General features: G+C 41.9%; 1 protein-coding gene across 1 annotated transcript in view; it reads left to right on the top strand.

Annotated features, from left to right (window-relative positions):
- The window catches only part of TXLNB (taxilin beta), a 33500-nt gene extending 27527 nt beyond the window's left edge, over positions 1-5973 (top strand). Inside the window, exons 8-10 of the mRNA XM_009557488.2 lie at positions 1669-1761; positions 2842-2937; positions 4022-5973. Of these exons, the coding sequence (XP_009555783.2) occupies positions 1669-1761; positions 2842-2937; positions 4022-4834 (1002 nt within the window). The 3' untranslated portion in view covers positions 4835-5973. The remainder of the gene's footprint in view (positions 1-1668; positions 1762-2841; positions 2938-4021) is intronic.
- Positions 5974-23155: the final 17182 nt, after the last annotated feature.

The raw sequence follows: 23155 nt of genomic DNA, 5'->3' as shown, positions 1-23155 counted from the left end.
ATGTCAACTAGCTCAGATATTGCCACCAGAGAGCTCTGCATGGATTAACCTCCCATTTTTTCACCGAGCTCAGTGGGGAAGGGCTACAACAAGTGCCACATCCACAGACAACAGGACCCTAACTACCTAATTTAGGCTGAGCTCAGGCACAGCCGCATTACACTGCAGTTATAGTCATGACATTTTCCAAGGTGCACCATAACGACTAACCAGAATGAACATGAATTATAGCATAACCATATTAAACCCACCTCACTATTAACCACCTTTTCTAAATCTTCTTTTCCGCAGTAACTGAAGAGCAGTATCAGGGGAGTATGTGTGTTGGCTGTCAGCACACAATAAAGCTCCTAGCTAATCATTTAGTCAGCCCCTTGCCTGTGCAGAGAGAGCAGCCATCCCCCAGCCAGAATGAATACTGAATACAGCCAACCTGAATACCACAGGCTGCTCTTGAAACTCCCATTGCATTGCTTTTTAGCTTACAAGAGCTGTCAGGCTGAACAGATGAAATGTCTGGTCTCCCAAACACTGCTGGGTTAACTCTGGCACCGAAATGGAGTGGCTGAGTTGGAGCTCATCTTCTTTTCCAAAGAGCAGATAATGATGCTTTATCTATGTAGCATCCTGGAAGATCTTGGAACTCTAAAAGTTCTTTTCCAACCCAGAAAACAACAGAAAAAGCAGACACCAAGATGCTATTACAGAAAAACTAGTGTTGGAACTTTAGAACATTTTTTTTCAAAAACGTCCATGGATTTTAGATATAAAACTATGTCTTACATCCGTGTAGCCAAGGTAGCATCCAGATCCCAGCCTGGCTTGCTGGGTAATCAAGAAGACAGATAAACAACTGGGCAGCCAGGCTATACCGAGTTCCTCTGTTAAAGTCTGTCAGGGCTTATGTCCTCGGGTTAAAACTGGAGTTTGGTGATGTCTACATGGCAAAGCAAGGCTTAGAGCTCAAGCACAGCTCTGATCATGCTGGCTCTCACTTTGACTTAATCTCCCTGCTGGTACTGCACAGCATCAGTGGTCAGACCAGCTCATGTTAGTCCCTGCCCATGGAGAAAGCCCAGGGATCACATCATCATCATCATCATCACCATCATCATCATCATCATCATCATCATCATCATCATCATCATCATCATCATCATCATCATCATCATCATTTTCCATTCAGATCCTAGGAGTCCTTTCCTGTAGTTGTCAACCACAATGGTGTATACAGGGCTTGTGAGGAAAGGCAGGGACTAGAAATCTTTGTAGTCTTTAATGCTGCCCTCTTGAAGTCACCCCTGAGTTATGTAGGGAAATGTTTTCAGAAGTCCCCACTCCTAGGGAATTCCTTTGCTTCTGGGCACCCTGTGTAGACACACCATAGATGCAACATTCAAGGGAATATGGCACTCACAATTCCTAGGTATTTTTAAAATAACTGGCCTATTCTTTCTTAGTTCATCTTTCTGCAATAGAGGAATAACAACAGTTTGCAGCCTTAAAAAGATGCAGAGAGTTTCAATTCCCTGATGTTTGTGCTTCATGATCTGCAAAGAGAAGCTAATTTCCATGTCCAAACAGAATACTTATTATCTTCTATCAAAGTAGAAATTCACCATTCTGGAGACTGAAATTACTGTGGTTATTTTCTCTCTTTTAATGCAGATCACACTCTACTCTGAAAGGTTTGAAGAATTTCAGAAAACATTGACAAAAAGCAATGAAGTGTTTGCCACATTCAAACAGGAGATGGAGAAAGTGAGTAGCAGTTCACACCTGAACTCTGTGCTTTACACTCTCTTTTTAAATTTTGATATCTCTCACCGCTATAATTTTATCTGGGATGCGATAATTTCTGCACATTTTCAAGAACAAACTCATCAACATCCAGATAAAATCTGGGGCACACTCAGCCACAACTGACAGCATCTTAAACTTCAGGACTGCAGGCTGAACATTTTACTCTCACTTTCAGCTAAAACTGAAACTGCATTAAAGAATAAACATCTTACCTAAAACCTGATGTGCTGCTTGGTTACAGACCCCTCGGAGACACCAAAGGGGGAGTGTGGAGCTGTGTTTGTCAGCCCATGTCTCCAGGAATGCCTAGATCCTCCTAGGTAACTGACATTGGCACAGAAAGGTTGACACAGGCTACATGTCTTTCCACTGGAGTATGTGGGTAGAGCTGAAGTCCAACAATGCCTTCCCACCATTAAGCTTAAATGACTGTTTCCTTGGAGGTGGTGTACTTACTTCCTATAATGAATGGGAGTCAAAAACCAAACACACCTTCTTTCATAATCAAAAATGCTCTGCTCTGGCAACAGGGCCCAAAATCCTGCTGCACTGACCCAGATCACCTCTAATGGTCACCACAGAGTTCAGCTTACAGAAAACCAAAGGGAAAGATGGTGCTATATAGCTAGTGGGGTGTGTTGGAGGTTGTATAGAGAGGGCTTCCTTAACAATGTTGGCTCAGAAGATACAAAACCTTCTTCAACTTACTAGTGATGTAACATTTCAGTCTTTCTAGGGATAAACAGAAAAATGTCACCTTTTTTTTTGTTTATTGTTTGTACTCTGGGAACTGGCTATACTTTTGCAGACATAATCAACTACTCCTACTTTAGGATTGCAGACTGGAGGCTGAAAGTTATATGGCAGCCGCTTAAAAGTAAATCCATCTGTTAACATAAATTATTACTTAGCCCAACCACTACAGCTGCTGGTTGCAGCGCTATGAGTACAGTCAAAGACTTAAATAAAAGGGCTGCCCTAATTCAATCAGCGGCATGGAATTCCTGTTGTGATTCAGTTTTCCTCCTGCTTCTACAGATGACAAAGAAAATGAAGAAGTTGGAAAAGGATACTGCTACATGGAAATCCAGGTTTGAGAACTGTAATAGAGCATTACTGGACATGATTGAAGAGGTGAGGGGTCTTTTTGTCTCAGGATGCACCTCTTCCCCTATATAATGCTTAACTAGGAGATGAGATTACCTAAAGCCACCAAAAGTCAATGGAAAATTTGTTCTTGAATCTGAAGTTCTTTCTTTCAAGCTACCTTGATAATTAGATGTCTTTATAAAAAGACAAGAATGCCAGCTAGTGGGGCTTTTAGATTGTGCAGAGACATTCATTCTGTCCACAAGAAACTGAATTATGTAACTGAATTTTAAGTGCTCTAAAAATGTGTGATTGTTAATGCTCTCACAAAGAAGCAAATTGGCATTAGTTCACTTCATGCTATTTTCTCTCTGCATATGAGCATCCACTCAGGGAATTAATGTGCTCTAGCTAATGAACTTTAAATTCATGCCTTTCGTTTACTCCCTGTGTAGGCACACTCTAAGAGCCAAAAGCAAGTACTGTGGCTCACCATAGTTTTAAACATGCTGTCACAGTGGCATTGCAGAGGAAATTCATAAGCATCTTGGAACTCATTCAAATAAGGTTAGAAGCCGCTTGAAATTTCACCCCAAACTTACATTGAACTTGGACCAGGTCTTTCTGGCAAGCTTTGTAGGTCTGTGTTATTTCTATTTCTACAGGTATCTCTTGTTTCTGAGAAGCATGAAAATGTTCCATTTCAGGCTGCTCTCACAGAACTTAGAAGCAAATTAATAAAAAAATACAGTGCAGTTTGTTTTCCCCGAAGTTCACACCCACATCCACCAGAAGTCCATGTAGGCTTTTGGATGCCTATCTGTACAGACCTCCACTATGTTCTCGATCTCTACAGATCATCAACAGACGGTATTGCAAATATTTTTGAGTGAGATTGGTCTGAATCTTACAGAGAATGCTAATACACTCCAGTAATGGAGTGAATTTCCTCTTAAAGCTTCAGTAAATAGACCATAGTTATTGTAGAGCAGTTTGTGAAACACAGCTACCTGGCAAAGTCCCATGAGGTCTGCCTAGATCTCAAAATGTTTCCTAATTGCCAGTTCCACCAATGAATTGTGTGCACCCAAACTCAGTTCACACCTTTGTCTGATGTCTTTGACCACAGAAAGCCATGAGGTCCAAGGAATATGAGTGCTTCGTGCTGAAAATCCAGAGGCTAGAGAACCTTTGCCGGGCTCTGCAGGAAGAGAGGAATGAGTTGTACAAAAAAATAAAGCAAGCACAGTTCCCTGAAGAGGTGAATGGAAATGGCATCTTAGAAGAAGAAGAAGAAGATGATAATAATGATACGAGCCCTTCCTCTTCCAATCAGGCGAGCATTGAGCTGCGTGCTACTGATGAAAGTGTGCTGAAGGAGCTGGCTGAAGCTTTCAGGGTGTCCCACACAGCAGAACAGTCCCTCTCAAGCAACAACAGCAATCCAGAGACCCATGACACTCAAACATGTAGTGCTGTCCTGGTGCCAGAGCACCCTTCTCCTCTCACCCCACAGTCAGAGGCCGGGAATCACTGTGAGCAGCCCAGCACGACCACACCAACACCCATTGAACAGATGCCAGCACCCACTGGGAGCACACCAACGCCCACTGAAAATATGACAACACCCACTGAAAATGTGTCGAAGCCCACCGAAACCACATCCACTCTCCCTGAAAGAGTGCCAATGCCCACAGAAAATGCACCAATACTTCCCATGAGTGTGTCAGTGCCCACTGCAAATATACCAAAATCTATTGAAAGCATGTCAGCAACCCCTGAAAATGTGCCAGTGCCGGCACAAAACATGCTCACTCCCCTTGAGAATGTGCCAGTACCCACAAAAAGCGCACCAAAAGCTGAAGAATGTGTGGATGGCCCATCTGTCCATGGTGAGTCCCTGGAGACAACAGGGGACACAGACATGGAAGCAGTGGATTGAAGACACTGGTGTGTCCAGGCTTGTCTTCTACAAACCACAGCTCTAGTTTGTTCTCTAAATTGATACCTTTTTTTCTTTTTTTAAGAGAAACAAAAAGTGAGTGCTAGAACACACTTGCATATCTGTAGGCAAATGTAATGCACTTCTCTTTGCTACCACTATCCAATAATTATGGGTCTGCAAATTTTGCTGTCCTTCATTGGCTTGAAGCATAATATTTTCTTAAGGACAGGAAAACACAACTAAATTACAGGAACTTTTTTCCAGGCATAATGAGTCATCTTCAATGAAATAAATTCAAAGTGTTGAAGTTTCATGCTTCAAAAATCATGGCAATTCACATAAATAAATTTAAAGTTTCATAATTAATTTAATCTATTTCTTATAACATTGCATAGAAGATGGCCTACTGGAACACATAATGATTTTAATAAATGAGATTAAAAGAATCTGTAATTACACAGCAAAATAATGAAATCGTTGATGTGGTCAGCCATATCCATGGAGAGGTGCAGTAACAAAAGTTGAATTTTTGTATGAGTAAACTACCACTCACCATTATATGGACTGAATACCCACAAGCTCCCAGCTTTATCCTGAATTTGCCTTTTCAGCTTACTGCTCTAACAGACCTTCTGCTTTCAACAGAACTACAGGGGAGCAGACAAGATCTTTCCTAAATTCTTTCTAAAATGACTGAAAACTACTGCAGTTTACCAACTCGTGGCAATTCCCAAGGTAGGGGTCACAACCCTCATTCTGCATCTAACAGAAACCTAGTAGTTTGTCATACTATTTGGGATCACAAGTCCAACAAAGGGTCTCATGGCTGTTTCCAGCCCACAAATGAGCTCAGAAGTTTAGAAGTTGGGTGCAGATCCCAGCTTCTAGGCCAGGAGCAGAAAGCAAAGTGGAGCTACACTAGAAAGTACCAGGATGTGTTACAGAAGATGCCCTGAGGTCATGCTTCCAGATCATCCCATCTCTTTCCAACACAGCCACACGAACCTCTTCAGCACAGCTTCCTCCTGGCCCAACTACAAGTGCTCATGCTCCCAGGAGAAGGGTGAGCACAATTGCCTGTCACCACGTTCACTGGAGTAGATAAGAAATAAATAGCCCAGAAAAAAATAGGTACAAATAGGAAAACAGAACTCCCTCTCAGACACCTTCGGGGAATGGCTACATTCTCATCCCCTCTTTTCTCTAATTCTTTTCCCACGTGCCTGCCAACAAATTACTGTTTAATATAATGTAGCCACCTTTTCAGAAACTGGTTGATTCTAGCACCAAGAAAAAAGCTGAAGAAGGAAGAGAGCAAGAAGGTACCTACCTGGACAGCTGTACAGTCTCATGCAAGAAGACTAAGAAGGCTTTATGGAAGAAGGTCTAAAAAATTCTGTTAGCACATTTCTTGTTTCTGATCCCCTTCCTCTGAATTCAGTCTAGGCCTTTTGGAATCTGAGATGGAGAGCCTAAGAATTTGAAAAGTTTAATTAAACAAGATGTCCAGAGGCTGGAAAGGGAAATGTTACAATCAAACAAATCCATGTTTATAGACAAATCCCAAGAAGCCCCAGAAGACAAAGTGACTCATTCAAGCCAAAGCTGAAATATAGGTGAAACAAGAGGAAAGATGCCATCTTTGGCAGACCATGGGAAACTGTGGTCACAGAGCCCTCCTGAACCAGTCTCCAAAAGCGAGGTTAGACTCTTTGTTTAGTGCCAAAATGGTCCACACCCTGGTTGCCTATGTCCACGTCTGCACTGCTTTGTCCAGCCTTTTTGAGATTTAGCCACTGGAGTATACAGAGCGTGATTTGCAACGGTTCTTATAAGTAGCTATTATGGCTGCAGTTTTCAAACATGGATGCCTTATGTTACATGCCAAGACTGATGAGATTGATTTCATGTCTTCAATCACCTGAAAGTAGGTCATCCAGGTCTTAGTCACTTTATTTACCTTAAGCTTCTTTTAGAAGCAGTGGAGAAGAATAGGCATCTTTTGATCACAACAAGTCATCTCATGGTAAAAGATGGCATCTAAGATGGAAGAAATTACTTTCTCACTGAAGAAACTTTACAGATTCTAGACCTAGCCTAAGACAACTTGCTTAAATTTAAAATGTATATTAGCAGATGTCTAAATCAGGCAAGATTAATCCTATCAGATGTTCAGATTCGAAGCCCTATGCGAATGGTCATCTCTGAAAACCAAGCCAGTTACGTGCCTGGGAAAATGTTAAACTATAACTAATCCTTAGCCTAAAATGAAAAGTTATGCACACCTGATTGTTTGTTTGTTTGTTTGTTTTCATTTACTTAAGTCTGTAGAAATCTAGTTCCCATTGTAAGTTTCCAAAAAAAAGTTTTGTTTGTTGTTGGGGTGACTCTTAAAATTAATGTGATTTATATATCCATTAATGTTTTTTCTCTTTCTTGGTCTTATTTGATTCTGTTGCCATTGTAGTAATTGTCTGCATGTAACCAGCTTCTTTTTCTTCAAGTAAGCCCTTAGAATGCCTTTAATTGTTGAAGTTTTCTTATACATTCAAATATTCAATTATGTAATAATTATGACCATCATGGCCTTGCAATTTTAACTTGCTTCCATGTTGTATAATCATGGTGTCACCTTCGATTACATAATTGTTGCCTCATTCCTTCCAACTTCAGCAAGCAGGGAGATGACGATCCTGTAGGAAAAATCTTCCTACATAGTCATAACTGATTCTTACAACATCATCCCTCATGAATAATTACACAGCCTTCTGGGAAAATCACTCCCACTCTATTCCCCCTTCCTTATTTTCACCCTTTTAATTCTTAAATAGAAAACTGCACTCACGTACTTGCGATTTCTATTATTCTGTGAGTTTCTACCCACATACCTGTTGGCTGTCTTCTTCCACACCATCTACCAACTCCATTTTATCCCAGCAGTTTCCCCCTCATTCTCAGAGCAGACATACAACACAAAAAGCACAGGAAAGCAGCCCTCTCAGCTTTTGGTTCCAGGATTTGGCCTCTCATGTTTGCAAGAGATGGGAGAAAAAATTGTAGGGAAAATTCAGGCTGATCCCAGGCTGGATGGAGTATGTATAGTCAGATTGTGGGCATGGTTTACGTGTAATCTCATAGCCTATAGAAATGTGGGAGACTGGTGTACCATTGGTAGAGGTTGAAAATCTATACCATGCATTTGTTCACTGTCCAACATCTACAGCTACCTGAAAGGAAGTTGTGGAGAGGAGGGAGCTGGCCTTTTCTCCCAAGTGACAGGGGACAGGACAAGGGGGAATGGCCTCAAGCTCTGCCAGGGGAGGTTCAGAAAACATCTGAACCTGGACATCAGGAAAAAAATTTTCACGGAAAGGGTCATTGGGCACTGGAACAGACCACCCAGGAAGGGGGTTGAGTCACCTTCCCTGGAGGTTTTTAAGGGACAGGTGGACGGGGTGCTGAGGAGCATGGTTTAGGGAGTGTTAAGAATGGTTGGACTCGATGACCCAGTGGGTCCCTTACAGCCTAGTGATTCCATGATTCTATGATTCTATGACTGGCAGTTTAAATTGCCATCATCAACACAGATTTCTGTGTGTTAACCCACTTTCTTTCTTTTTCAACATTAATTGCCAGCTTCCTCTTGCTCTTTTCTTGTACTGGCACTCAGTACAAAAGCTGCCACTTGCATGGCAGCAGTGCCCTCGTGAAAAGCCTTTGGAATTGCAGTCTGCACATGCAGTGAGACACACATCTGTTGTTCATTGTGATCATTCTCCTGCTGATACTGCCAGTCTCATCAATCCTGGTGTGTGTCGTGGTTGCCTCTTTTAGTCTTGATTTTATTTCACACAGTTATTCCCATACTACCAAGCACAGACCTGGAGGGCGGAGAGTGGTTGTAGCTATGTCCTCCTTGCTAAAACCACTCATTGCTGCACTGCCTCCAAACCAGCAACAGCCTTTATTTGCAAACACTGCAAGGAAAGAACAAAATTTTTTTCCTTTCTGCATGCTTGACTTTGTTACCTCAAAAATTTAACAGCTCCCCTGTTTGAATGTGTAAAACACAACATTTTTCAATCACCCAGAGTTTATCCAAATGTGAGGGGATTTTCATGATGACAGTTAAAAACACATCTATGATGCTAAAACAACCTTCTCAGCTAATTTCTGATCCCTGTGGCAGACCACAGTAACGATAAATCTTGTTGACGAAAGGTTATAAAGAAACTGCTGACCTGTTTCAGCTTAACTTTTCCCACAAAACCGAACAGAAGTTGACGCAGGAATAGAATATACAATCCAGATGACAGAACTGCAGCAATAGTGCAAGCAACCCAAAACCAGGAATGTATAATAAAATACAGTGAAACTTTCATTATAGGCTTCACTACTACTGTCATCTTTAAATTCACTTTGCCAATCAGATTGCAATCACCTACATACGCAGTTTTCTCTGGATTCACACCGCCCCTCTCTCTTTGCATCGAACATCATTGCATTTATTAGTATTGAATTTAGACTCTTCTTTTTACTTTATAAGGAAATGGCAGCAGGACTTAACCCTCTCCTGAGCCTACACTCTAGCCTTGTATTGCCATTCATACTAACTTAGAACCATGGCCTTGCTTAGCCAAGGTTCAAGCATAAGGAACAGAGACAAGCCTGTCGATAAGTCAATTTGCATGGCTGAGGCACTGCAAGACAGCATCTGCCAGATGAATGAGGGACTTGGGAGGACAGGGAAGGGCAGACATGGAAAATGAACGTTTACTGCAATGGTGAGCTCCCCTTCCCTTAAATTTTTTAGGCCAACATGACTCACTACTGTGTAACACTGTTTTTTTCTACTTAGAATTGCATCCCTTTCAAAGATGCAGGAGGAGACAGTGGTTGTGGGTATGGCAGGACCGTGCTTGGCCTATGCTCAAACCCTGGGGAAACCCAGAAACGTCAACATCCACAGTCCCCACTGGCTCACAGGTTCACATGGCTGACAGCTCAGGTCTGCCCTGTAGCCACAGCCACTCATCACTTTTTGACCCAATACAGTGAGTCAAGTGGTACTTTTTCATGGGCCACAGATTGCTGAACAGACCAAGGTTCAGCTCCCTCCCCACAGGCATGGTGAGGAGCAGCAGAGCATCTTACACTTTAGCCCCAACCATGGGAGAAGGGTGACAAAGAAAGATACTAGGGTATATGACATTTGTGAGCCATTTTCTACATCAGCAAAGTAGCTTCCATAGCCCTCCCTATATTTGGAGATGGTCTGAAAGGAAGGATGTATGAAAAGCCAAGAGAGGTAATGGTTGAGAAATAAGCCCAGCATAGTGTATTATAAAATATCTACATTACATGTGTATAAACAAGCATCTAAAGGGAATGCTTTTTGCTCTGTGACCCTACTCAAGGGAGACATATAATGTAAGCGTGCCCAGAGCCCAGGAAGAGCAACCAAAGTAATGTGCCTGTGTTAGGGCAGTCTTGTATTTTCCCTGAGGATGCAAGAAAGGCACATACATGCACCCATTCGTATTGCCTAATGAGGCGTGTTCTCTGCGTCCCTTAAGGATGTCCTGTAAGGAGGTAACAGCCACATCATCCTCCTCCTCATCACAGCTGCATGTGACTGACAGACTGGAAAAGGCTTTACATTTCCCTGTATTTGAATCCTTTTTTTTTTTACTCCATGAATCTCTGATTTGAGGTTACTTTCTCTCTTTATGCCATCGAAAGTATTTTTTATTCTTGGAAGAAAAAGAAGGAGAGGCTTGACTACAAGTCTGTCTCTGTCAGTTAGTAGCATTCAGCTCTGAGAGGCAGATGAAACACCTGCAATCCAGCCTGAAAAGCAGCCTTAGCAAAACACTCTGTGTTCAGCACAAAAAAAAAAATATTCTAAAGTTGGGCTAAGATGTTGCACTTTGTGGCCATAAGCCATGAGATAAAGAAGAGATGAAGAAATTATCTGATGATCGCTGATCAAGAAAACAAGTTCTGTATTAGTAGAATATTCCTTTGGGGAGGTGGGGGGAAGGGGGAAAAAAAGCATGAAAAGGATGTTCAGTGAACTCTTTTATTTGCATGAATCAGTTTATAACTGATTATAAAACTGCACCACAGAGAGTGCCTTCAGAGGAACCTAACATGCTTTTCAAGCTGTAAACACTAAGGAATGACTTCACTTTGGTCCAAGGGCCACCTGCTCTGTGTTGTAACACAACGCACTGCAGAAATACAGAGAGTTAGGACAGAGGCTTTCACTAGGTACAAACTTTCAGAGCAGAATCCGACCACTATCTGGTATTGGAAAGAAACCTTGTCAGTGACCAGGTATAAATCAGAGTAGCTCCTTTGGAGCCAGCTGAGCTCCACACATTGACATCCAATGAAAATCCTGTCCAAGAGGCTGAATTACTGGGCCATTAGCAAGTCCTCTGTTCCTACATTAGTGAACATTTTACCCAACTGATACTTCAGGGCCCTGAGAGAGACAGAATGGATTTACTCAATTAGAATTTGGCCAACTTATTGCATTTAATGGAGCTACTTCTAGGGAAAGTGCCAAAAAAGCAATCTTTATTGACCACAAGTGGCCACGGCCTCTGCTTTGCAGCTCATCCAAACACCCATTGCTGCAGTGCTCCAGCTCACATCTTCTTCTCAGAAAGGATGAAAGGCATGAGCACCATTTCTTCAATCACCTCACCCACTCCCTGCAGCTCTTCGCTCTTTCTCACACTTCACCCACCCAATGACGAGTCTAAATCTATTCTGCTTGCTGCAGCTTTCTGGATAGACCTTGTTAAAAATAGAACAAAATATTATTAGATTCAGGTTTCATTTCACATGAGATTTAGGTCAGGACTGACAATACCATCTGAGCTGCTGCAACAGCTCTCTGTCTCCAGAAAGCGGGAGGTCTTGTTCCTCTCACCAGCTTACAGCTCTGCAGACCCTCCTTCTGGGCTGGCTTCAGCAATTGTCAGGCTCTCCAATTAACTGATCTAACTCACTAGCCCAGCAGAAAAGTATCCAACTAAGGAAAAAAGGATTATTTTCTAGCATCTTAGTGTGCTAAAAATAAATAAAGTATAAAAAAGTATAAAAAGGACAAAGTGTGAATAGTCCATCTGGAAGCAGCAAGCTACCAGGTCAGCTCAGGCATACCAAACTCCTGCTCAATTACTACTTAGTGGCAGTGCTATCTGAAGGGTGATCTTCCTTTTGGCACAGACAGAGAACACGGGACCAGACAGGTGACTGTTGTGAGCAGCAGGGTAATTTTTATGCTTTGAGAAACTAGCTACCACTGAAGGAGTCCTCCTCCCTCCACTTGCATTGGGCATCATGGCCTTGCCTCCTGTTTGGGTGCTGGCACCCCTCTGACACAGCTGTGAGTTGGTTTGGGCACAGCTGTGAGTTGGTTTGGGGTTTAACTGGGAGGAAAACGAACCCTGCAAAAGAAGGAAAAATAATTTTTTGCCAGTGCATCTCTTAAAACTGGCTTACTGTGGGGTTGGGGTGCTAGAGCTTCACTCAGAGCAGAAGCTGAGATGAGCTGAGGACATTTGAGCACCTGTGTGCCCCCACATATCAAGTAACACAGGCCACGGAGAGCTCTTCTGGCAGATCACTGTTATTTCACATTGCTTCCAGTTTGCAAAGGTGGGCAGTTTTCTAAGCCCAAAAAGTTTCCTTGGATGGCAGGCTGTGGCAGCATCTGCTTTTGCAGCCCATAAGGCAAAGGGGCACTATACAATACTGTGGACCCCTTAAAGAAAGGATTGTGGTCTAGGAACCTGGGGACTAGAGAGGTCTCTGAAGTCCCATCACCATGTGCCAGTTCAGCAAGGCACGCTGTGGAGACAGGCCCGGGCGTGTTACCAAGATAAGAACAGGGCTCAGAGAGCTGGCTTTGTGACCTGGGCTCACAGACCATGCCAGGCTTCACCCAGACAGAGAACATTTCCAGGTCCCTCCTAGCTTTACTGTTCCATGATTTGCAAGGTGTCAACAACATTAAAGCTGGGCACTGTGGTGCTCAGTCTGCTTCGATCCATCCCTTTGGAGGGTATTACCAAAAACAACAAGAAAAAAGCAATAGTTGTTTTAAAATTGGCATTTGATAAGACTTACCAGTTTTATGGAATTTATGCTTTTTTACTTTAGGTGGTTCTGGTGCTTTATGGCCAACACCAGAATGCTTCAGCCTACAGAGTGCCAGGTAGCTCAGTTTCTGAAAAACAAAGTTGCAAGCTGAACACCTCCAGGGTCACAGCAATTCTACACAGAAAAAAACCCTTAAGCTAAGTCCCAAGGGGAGAGTCAAATTGTGCTAGTCATCATGTTACTCAGCTATCGCTTCCTGGATGTTTCCACCAGTTTCCATAGAATTAAAAATAAAATGCTGTCTCTAGCAGTAACACAGCTTATAGCTTCTTCCCCTCTCCCCGTGTTCGAGGTATCGCTCCCACCCGCTGCCCTCACCAGTGTGCTCTGCATGAACCGGGTCGCTTAAATGATCCAGATTAAAAATATCCACCGCTACTAAGAAGAGCCAATTTTAACTTGGATTTTTTGGGTTGGGTTTTTCTGTGACAGCATTTTGTGAAACTATGACCTGAATTCTGGTCACAATAACTGCCAATTGAACTTCCTTTGGCCATAAAGAATCTACAGAGCAGAGAGACAAATACAGCAGCATGATGAGAACCCATTTATTTTACTGGGATGTTAACTGTGGAGCATAATACTGTTCTCAGAGTTAATGGGAGTCCTTCCATTGACTATTTTAGCAGGAAACTCCTGGCCTGAAATAAAAAAATTGTATTTTAGATCTCAGTCTGACCCTCTACACAAAAGACAGGGGAGACACAATACTCAACATACAATGATAACCAGATGCAGCATTTGGAACTGTGCATTGTATCCTCTGCTCACAAAGAAAATAAAAGCTCTGGCACTTCCATACAGGCACTACGCATTCTCTAACACGAGAGCAGGTCCTGTGCCAAGCAGCAAGGTGATTGTTCAAACTTCAAGGATCATTTCTATTCTCTCAGTCATTCTGGTAGATCCTAATTGGCAAATTCCCTCAGCAATATGCATGTACTAAGTTTCTTTCTTTCTTTGCTTGTTGCACTACAAAATGTTATTAAGTCAATGTCTATAGACTGCAGCGTCCCAGAACACAAAAGACTCATCTTTCTGTTACATCAGAGGCTGAATGTGATGCAAAGAAAATGAGGTATTTGTTTCAAAGAAAAGGAAAAAGATCAGTAGGATCCATATCAATTTCCTTAGAAGAAGCTTTTTTTTAGGGGGGGCAGGGGTGTTTCCTCCTGAAATTCAGGGTCACATCTGAATTAAATCAACTGGAGACAGCTTTAGTTTCAAGTTTGTGCTTCTAGACCGTTGCTAGACTACCAGATCACTGCACAAAACCACCCATTTGACTGGTACTATTCTGTACAGCTGTAAAGTATGTTCAGAAAAGTCTTTAAGTGATATAGAGTCAGGAAGAGCTGGATCTGCTACCACGAGAGATGCCTTACTCAGCAGCAGTTCTCTGCATTTGCCTAGGTCAACCCATTCCTCTTCACCTATCATTTTTTTGCATCATTAAATAAACCCACAGCGCTTTAAAATATAATATAAAATAAAAGAACTGCAATTTACAAGCATGGTACACAACAGTATGATATGTTCAGTTGGCTCTCCAGACAGGAGATTGAACTTCTGCTTCTATAAAAGATCACATATGCCTTCTGTGTGCAGAACGGTGGCCACCCAGGCCTTTCACATCTTCAGTTTATTGAGTTTGCTATTGGCTGTTTCTGTATCTCTATTATACACAGCCCAATGGAGACTTGATGGAATACAGCTTCGTTCCCAGTTACTGGTGAATCCACGTATACCATACTAACATCTTAATTATATATTAATGTAACATACCATATGATTTAGTATGTTCTATTATAGCTATGAAGCACATAGACCTGCAAATGACAGGAGGAGACATACTATGCAGACACCAGGTTGTGCACCTGAAACTCCTGCAATTTTTGCATTATAATCCCTGGTTTTGGAATCCTACGTCTCAGATAAATTAATTATCTTCCTGCCTCGTCTTCTTGCATGTAAAATTGAGATAATGAATGTGGTTGCGTGTTATTTTGAGGGCAATCTTGCAAGTCAATGTTTATTTCTCAGTAAGATTAATTGCTTTCATCTAATTTAAAATGCCATAAAAAAAATTTAATCATAGAATATTTTATGTTGGTAGGGACCTCTAGAGGGTCCCTACCCTCTAGAGGGAAGCAGAGCCAAATTTTTTTAAGGGAAGCAGAGCCAAATTTGAAGTCACTTCATGTTGCTCAGGTCCTGTCAGTTTTGAATGTTTCCAAGGACAGAGATTGCTCATCTCTGGGTACTTCTGCCCATGTTCAACTACCTTCACAGTGAAATATTCTTCCTTCTAGCTAACATTCTCCAGTGCAGCCCGTGTCCTTGGCCTCTCACCTTGCCACTGTGCATCACTTTCTTCTTCATAGCCTCCCATCATTAGTTGAGGATGACAGTTTATTCCCTTCAACCCTTCTTCAGGTGAACAAATGCAGCTCCCTCACCTCATCTTTTGTTGAGATGACATGGGACACCCTTATTTCCTGACAAGAGAGCCCACATACTCTTAACTACAGCAGTTAGTTCCCTGCCTGCTCAAGCTGTTGGTATTTGAGTGAAGCAGCTACCACTCCCCATTCATCTCCCAGTCTTCCCAGTACCTCACCATGAACTCCATCATAGTTTAACCCCTCACAGATTTTACCAGTCTATTAGCTGGTGCAATGATTTCCTAACCCAGTCTGGTGAAAACACATCGGGCAGCTTTGGATTCAGTCAGGAAAATTCCCAAGCAAACCACACCATTTTGAACTGGCTTTGCTCGGGGATGATTATGTAGGCGGCTGTGCCAGGTGAGTAAAGGAGCAACTTTTGGCAAACAGGTATGTTCATCCCGGTCAACTGGGAATGCAAAATCCTCACCCCCTGCAGCTGCAGCTCCACTGGGATGTGTGATGCAGCATCAGTTATTTGGGCCGTAACTCCCATAAGCTCTGGTTCCTATGTTTGATAAAGCTCTCCTGAGGCTTCTGCAAATCTTTCCAAGTCCTCAGCACAGTAGTAATTGCTAACAATAAGACTTACACAGGTGTATGTACTTTTTGCATGTTGCCTTCCTATTTGCAAGGCAAAATATTACAAGGATTAAGAAGAAAAGCACAGTGTCATGTCAACTTGGCTAAAACACACCCATGCGCGTTACATTCAACCAGAGAAAACAAAATAAAACAAAACAAGCAGAAGTAGTTTCTGATTCTTAAAGTTAAGAAGGTTAAGTCAGTCTCGTAGAGACATTTTGTCTTGTCAGATATGCCAACCACTGCAATGCCACTTCAGGAAATGGACTCTACTGGGCATCTGCTAGGGGTACTGCAACTACCAGAGTCTGAACAATAAATGCAGGATGACCATTTTCAAGCCTGTTGGATGCGTACTTGTTTTAAACGTTTCTGCTGAAACATCTTAATTAAGAGTCACAGTCACAGCTGATGGTTAACTATTTAACTGCTAAGACTTGTGAAGTGTCTACTACTTGGTCCTAAAAGCCACGGGCAAGAATCAGACACTATGATTAAATTCATATAATTTGTGCCCTCCCACCACTGACTCCAGGATTCAAAAGCCTGTCTGAAGTATCTTCCACTGTGCCAGTGCACTGTGCGCTTACAGCAGTCAGAGAGAGCAACACTACTATGGAGGAAAGTTGGGCTATTTTAGGATCCTCGCTACCACACTACAGGTTTTAAAAAGCGTGATATAGATAGTTCTGGGTTTTGTTAATGCCTATTTTCAAATGCATGCAGTTAAGCCAGAGCAAGTTCTTGCATGCATGTTTATCATGTCCTAACCTCTGTCAAAACAATCAAAAGAAAATCAGAGTTCACAGTTACACAATATTTTTTATGGAGATTATTTACACCTACTTTACAACTTGGCCCACTCTGTCTGGCTTGGCTCACAAAACTGTTTTTACTAATCAGCAGCTGAGCACAGGGAGGAGAGAAGATTCAATAAAAATCTGGCCTTGAAATTCCAGCTGCTTTAGGTATGTGCTTGCACAGAGGTGGCAGCTGAGCTGAGAAGGTACAAGAGAGCAGCCGTGCTTTCAGCGCAGGAGCACAATGGGGTTGGGCTTTCCAGCACTCCTCTCCTGACAGCACATTTTCGTTAGAGAAGGTCATACTTGGACCATACCAAAACGTACACAAGTAACAAAACTTCAGTGAGGCTACGACAACACAGCAATTCCCATGGAGGAGAGTGTCGGCATGCAGCCAGCCAACTGGCAAAAGCCAATTACAACACACAGACTCCCCTGTCAGGGCGTTCTCACACTGGGCTGTGCACGGTGCTACAGGTGTTAACTCCTATCAACGTAATGATAAAAAAGAGAGACCAAAGTAATCCCTCTGTCCTTGACAACAGTTTCTGCTAAACCAAATTTTATATTGCAAATAAACTAAGATAGTCATCAAATACCTTGATTGAAGATCTCCCTGTCTTCACCAAAATGCTAATTCTGCCTTTCTCCTATTCTGTTGTGTCAGGACACTCCTCGCTCCAGCTGTGCACTGCTGTATGCTCTCCAGGGGGGAAGTGAAATGCTAATTCTTCCATTACTTCTTTCATGCCTTCAGCCAAATGTCCTCACCTTACTGTACAAGTCAGATTCCTGATCATTTCCTATGAAAGGTATTTAGAGGGCAATTCCTCATTAATAAGAATATTATAATTCTTCTTCAGAATTCCTTCTTAACGAGAGATCTGCCAGAGAAATGACTAGACTAATTTATAGTGTTTATATTGCTTATACAGCAATACCTGTACTCTGACTTTCTGATGTCCAGCTGTTAACAAACCGAAGCACTAGTACAAATCCTCTCCTGGCATAAACAGGCCCAGCACAATTTCTGTGGCTTTCAAGAGACAGAGGACAGCTACAATGCCAAAATCCCGGTTTGGCTTCCAGGGTTCTGCTGTGAACGACTCCTTTCTTATTTGCTCCAGCCACAAATCAGCAGCTCCTGAAACCTACTTAGGATCTTCCCAAAGAGGAGAATGATGCCTGCGGAATCCTTCTCCACCTGCCATGTTCTGCCTCCACGGGCACAGTGTCTCACACCAAGCAGTCACATCAGGGCAGTAACAATATGCTCCTACCTACCTCCTTCCAGCACATAAGTAACAGAGCAAAGAACCCCCATAAGATCCCCGCATTGCGCAGGTAACTTGAGCGAGCTCACAAAGGTTCATGTTTCCCTGGGCAACAGATATTATACCAATAATACTTCAAGAGGGGCAGTTAAGCATCGTTCCTTTCTTCCTTTGTTTTCCATGCAAACCTTTGAGACAAATTATGTTCGGAGCAGGTCACAAGCATATTACAGAAGAGGAAGGCAGAACACGGAGGCAAAATAATTGATCTCAGTCATACTCTCCAGGGCTGGCTTCAGCCTCTCTGCGTTGCATCTTTTACCTGCAAGCACCGAGGTGCAGAGACAGCTTCGTGGGTCTGAAAGGAGCCAAGTCCATGTACCCCTGGTGGTAAGCACACCTTCAGCCCCCAGCACAGGTGGGAGGGAAGAAGTGAAGAGACAGAACAGGGACTTTTCCAGCCAGAGTCACAGGAAGTTAAATTCAACAAAGTACAAGCATAGCCAATTTTTAAGTGAAAAGCCTAAGAAAAGTAGCTTTCGGGAGCTGCCTGTCTGTGGCTGGAATGAAAACATTAGGAAAAACTGTCATAAACCTTTTGACAGGAAACATCCCTTACTCTACACTTGCACTCCAACCTGGCTGCCACACCACCTTCAGCAGTGAATTACAGTTTATGCAGAATTTTGCTACGAACCATTCAGTTCCCATGCCATCCCCAGCAGTATGCCAAGGTCCCTTTCCACCATCAGCCTGGCCAGTGCACTGCACGGAAACATTGCCCAATGGTGAAGAAAGACTCCCACACAGTTCAATATATACTTTGGCAGACAACTTAGATTAAAAAGCCAGCTAAACTCAACTACTATTTGTGTAACTGGAGTAACCTGGTTACATAGCTTGTAACCATAGCAATCATTTAAACAAAGCTTTAAAGAAAATCCTCGTTTTTAAGATGTTGATCCTTTATTCTGATGGAGTTGCTTGATCTTTCGCATGTCTCAGGGGTGCTGTCTGCCTCCATGTCCTACAGAAAACATGGGAAAGGAAGAGCTCACCTCAGAGCTGCCAAGTGTTCTCAGCTAGTAGTTGTGCCTTGCGTCAACAGAATGATGCTTCCTACATATACAGATACGAAAGGATAAATTTTTCATGCAGGGACTCAGAGTTCTGCAAACATTATATGTGTAATAGGCTAGCAGGCGTGTTTCTTAGAACAAGTCCCAGGCAACTAAACTGAGCCTACTATTAATGACATTCCAAGCAAGATATTAATTAGGTTGGAGCCAAATTCATTTAAAAGTTCAAGCAGTGAAAAAAAAAAAAAAAAAATCAGAGGGGAAAAAAGGGTGGAAGTATTTGGTAATTTCTATCACTATTAACATCTCATTGATATTATGACTGGATTACCTTTTATCTCCAAAGACTCCATTCCACAGTTATGACTCTATTAGTAAGAGTCATGCAGGGATCACACAAAGACAGCCTTGATTTGTTATTCAGTAACACTATCTGGATAACCAGAGATTTTTATTTTGAAGATATCTTGCCAGGGCTTTTTGTATTTTTTTTTTTTTTTCCGAATGCTCATTAAATCATTATGTAGCATGAAAATGGGACACAGAAGCAGTAAGATGGATATGATCTGCACGCGTTTTTCTCACAAGAAAACAAGTGCAGTGCATGTTATACAAAAGGGAGTAGCTTCAGGGTTACATTATATAATAGATCTAGAATATAAACTCTCAAATGTACAGCACTCCCGGCAGGTAAATTAGAAAAAAGAAACCTTTTTCTTCATGAGTAAAAGGAGCAAATTTCTTCTTGGAATATGGCTTGAGAGCTACTCCTGAATGCCACCACAGCTGATTCAACCCTGCAAGCTCTGCTTACATGAGCATCACATCAGGCAGTCTGTGGGACGAGGAGATATACCAGCAGCTGCAGTTTCTCTGCACATCCCATTGATACTGGTTGCACATCACTGAATGATAAGCAAACATGCAGGAAACTCAGTGACTAATAAATGTATTTAAGGGCAAAAAATACTGATGTACCACGTCAGTGACAAAGCACAGTAGCTGCAGCGTTAATAGGAAAGCAGGGTTTGTTTTATATAGCTAGGTTTTACTAGCATCAGAATGAACAGAAGTTGTTTCACAGAATACTGTCAGAATAGAAATCAAATATGAATATAGCTGTGTGAAACCTGGACATGTATTTCTAGGTGCACACACCCACACACATATGCAGCCTGAGTAGCTCATTCTCCTCCTCTGAATAAATCAGGATACCTTCAACAGAAACATGAGCCCAGGCATGCTCCTAACCAATTTGCCTGTGCCACCCCTGTTTTAACTATATACTATATCATGTTACAGCTTGAAAAGTCTTTTTTCAGTTACTTTCTTTCTTCCATGTTCTCACACTGCTGTTCAGTTTCCTCTAGCAACACAGTAATTACCACAGCATATCAAACCTGTAGTTCTGCAGCTTAGTGCTCAGTACCAAAAGCAGTAAGCACTGCAGTAACTGAGCTACGGGAACAGTCTCTCCAAAACGTTAGTTCTCATTTTGTTTTCCCACACAGGCTTAAATCATGACCTAAGATCACTTCAGCAAAATATTGATATGGAACCACTGGCATTCACTTGCAAATTACTTGACTGTAGCTTGTTTACATTTCCACCTCACAATCAGATCTTGGTATTTTAAGAGGCACCTATCCAGACAGCTTCTCACAATTAAACAGAACACGTTTTTCAGCTTGAAGGTTATTCCAGCCAGAAGTATCTGCTTCTAAAATTAAACCTGAACAGCTACGGCTGGCTCTTCAGAGTGTTTCAAGTCTCCAAATCACACCTTAAATCTCTTCTCAAGCTGTGGCCCTCCTTCCCCTCACTTTACCTTTTGTACATCCAGATTGCCTCGATCGTTTACATCCTTCCTGAACTGATCCGTAGAATATCCAAAGGCTGAAAAAACATGGTGAAAGCATATGGGACAAGGTTTGCTAAAATGCATAATTAAACGATTAGTCAGACTGCTTACACAGGAAGCAAGGATCTGAGGCTCCCTCCCCTGCAATGGTGTTTCAGAAATGAAGTGTTCAGTTGCAACATGGGAAAGTCTTTTGTCTAGTTCTATGGCATTGCATCTTCCTCTACAGAAGCCCTTCTGATAATTCTCAGGCACCAGAGGGCATACTTTCAGCCAAAAGCAAAGGATTTAGCACTCCCTCTTCTACCCACCTCCACTGGTAACGCGTGGTGCACGGAGGGTTCCTGAAATGGCTCCCACAGGACACCCTACACTGGAGGAGCAGCATTTCCAATTTCAACAAAATTAACAGGACTTCTGTTTTGCGAGGGGACACATCACATCCCACAACTCCTTTTGGTATATAAAGCACTCTTCAAAGTGACTACATGAAAACTTCATTTTAATTGACACTGAAAACTTGTTTTCAATGTGCCTTTTATTATTTAAGATGACTAAAGCAAGTCCCTCTATAAAAAGCAGGGAAGAAACCCGCTAAGAGAAGGTGGAAAGAAGAACCCACACTGTTAGCTGTCTGGTATTTATTACTTTTTAATACAGAGAAGTCACAACAAAATATTCTCTAACAACACACGCAAATTATATCATAACCAATTATTTTAATTTCATCAACATTCATTTACTATGTACATATTCTTCCATCTGCAAAAGTGCAATCCAAGAATGTCACAACATGAAAACTTTATGGACAAGTATATTTTTGAGGGGTTCTCTCACCAGTGGCCTTGCAACAACATGTTTGTCCTCAGTTACCTGCTACAGCAAATGAAGAGTACATGGGGAAAAAAAAAAAAAAAAGAAAATGTATTAGATGCCTTCCTTGTAGGAATATTCCCTATTCTCCCAACTAAATTAATTATGAATGCACCACTTACTACCAGAAATGTTAATGCAAATAGACTTAGGATAGTCTATAGATTGGCTATAGAATACTATAGTTTTAATGACTCTGCACCGTTAGACAGAACAAGATTTTCAAGCTGTTCACTTTGGTAGATCAGCATGTAAAAGATGTCACTTGTGTTAGTTACAGTTATCAAAATTTACTTTTAAACATCCTACTGATGGATGAAATAATTTTTATACATCCAAAATATTAAGTCTATCTAAATGCAAGCCTCTCCCATGGAAAACAGAATTAACTACTGGGAAGAAAAGCATCTGCACATGCAACTCCTATTACTACCACAAGGAGCATCGTGCACTTAAAAACAGAATGAACCTCCAAATGCAGAGGACTGTATTCTTGCTTACAAAACATATTTTAGGCACAATTTAATCTGACCACAGGCCAGATTAAAAAGAACACACAGCATCAGAAAAATGAAAGGTAAGGAACAGCAAACTTTAGCCAAACAACCAAAGCAAGTAACTCCCTAGCTAGGCAAATTATCACCTTTTTCGACACATTTAAAAGCTTATGACTACTTCCAGTACTTGTCAAGATGGGACAGAAAACAAACTGCAGTCTATAGTTCAACCTCTTAAGTAGCCATTAAGTCCCAAGGAAATTACCTCTGCCTTTCTAATTATGCAAAGCCCAGCTGAAGCTCTCATGGCCAAAGCGTGGGCCTGACTGCTTGACTGGAATCTGATGCATGTTACAAAAATACAACATTTTGCAGCAACCCAACACAGGTTTTCAGTACAAGCAAGAAGCGGGGAAAGCATTCTCTACAAATTAGGTACAATTTACTTTGGAGTGATAGTTCAGAGGAATCTTTCTGTAGCTCAGCTGGTTTCCACTGAGGATCATTTTTACAGTGCTACACGTGCTGCTAGCCTCCAGTTGAGAGATGCGTTTTGCAAGAAAACAGACATTTCCTCAAGCAGTAGATAAGACCTGCTTAACAGCAAAATTAAAAGGAAAAGCTGATGGAAAACTAAGTTGTTTTCTTGCATAGATTCGCATTTAACTCCTTGTCACTGTTAAGACTTGCCCCTTCCCAGTTTCTCAGTCTGATACATTCT

The sequence above is a fragment of the Cuculus canorus genome, chromosome 3 (genome assembly GCF_017976375.1).
Source record: "Cuculus canorus isolate bCucCan1 chromosome 3, bCucCan1.pri, whole genome shotgun sequence".
Taxonomy (NCBI): domain Eukaryota; kingdom Metazoa; phylum Chordata; class Aves; order Cuculiformes; family Cuculidae; genus Cuculus; species Cuculus canorus.
Note: the sequence above shows the minus strand (reverse complement) of the source record. Positions and strands in the feature narration are given on the sequence as shown.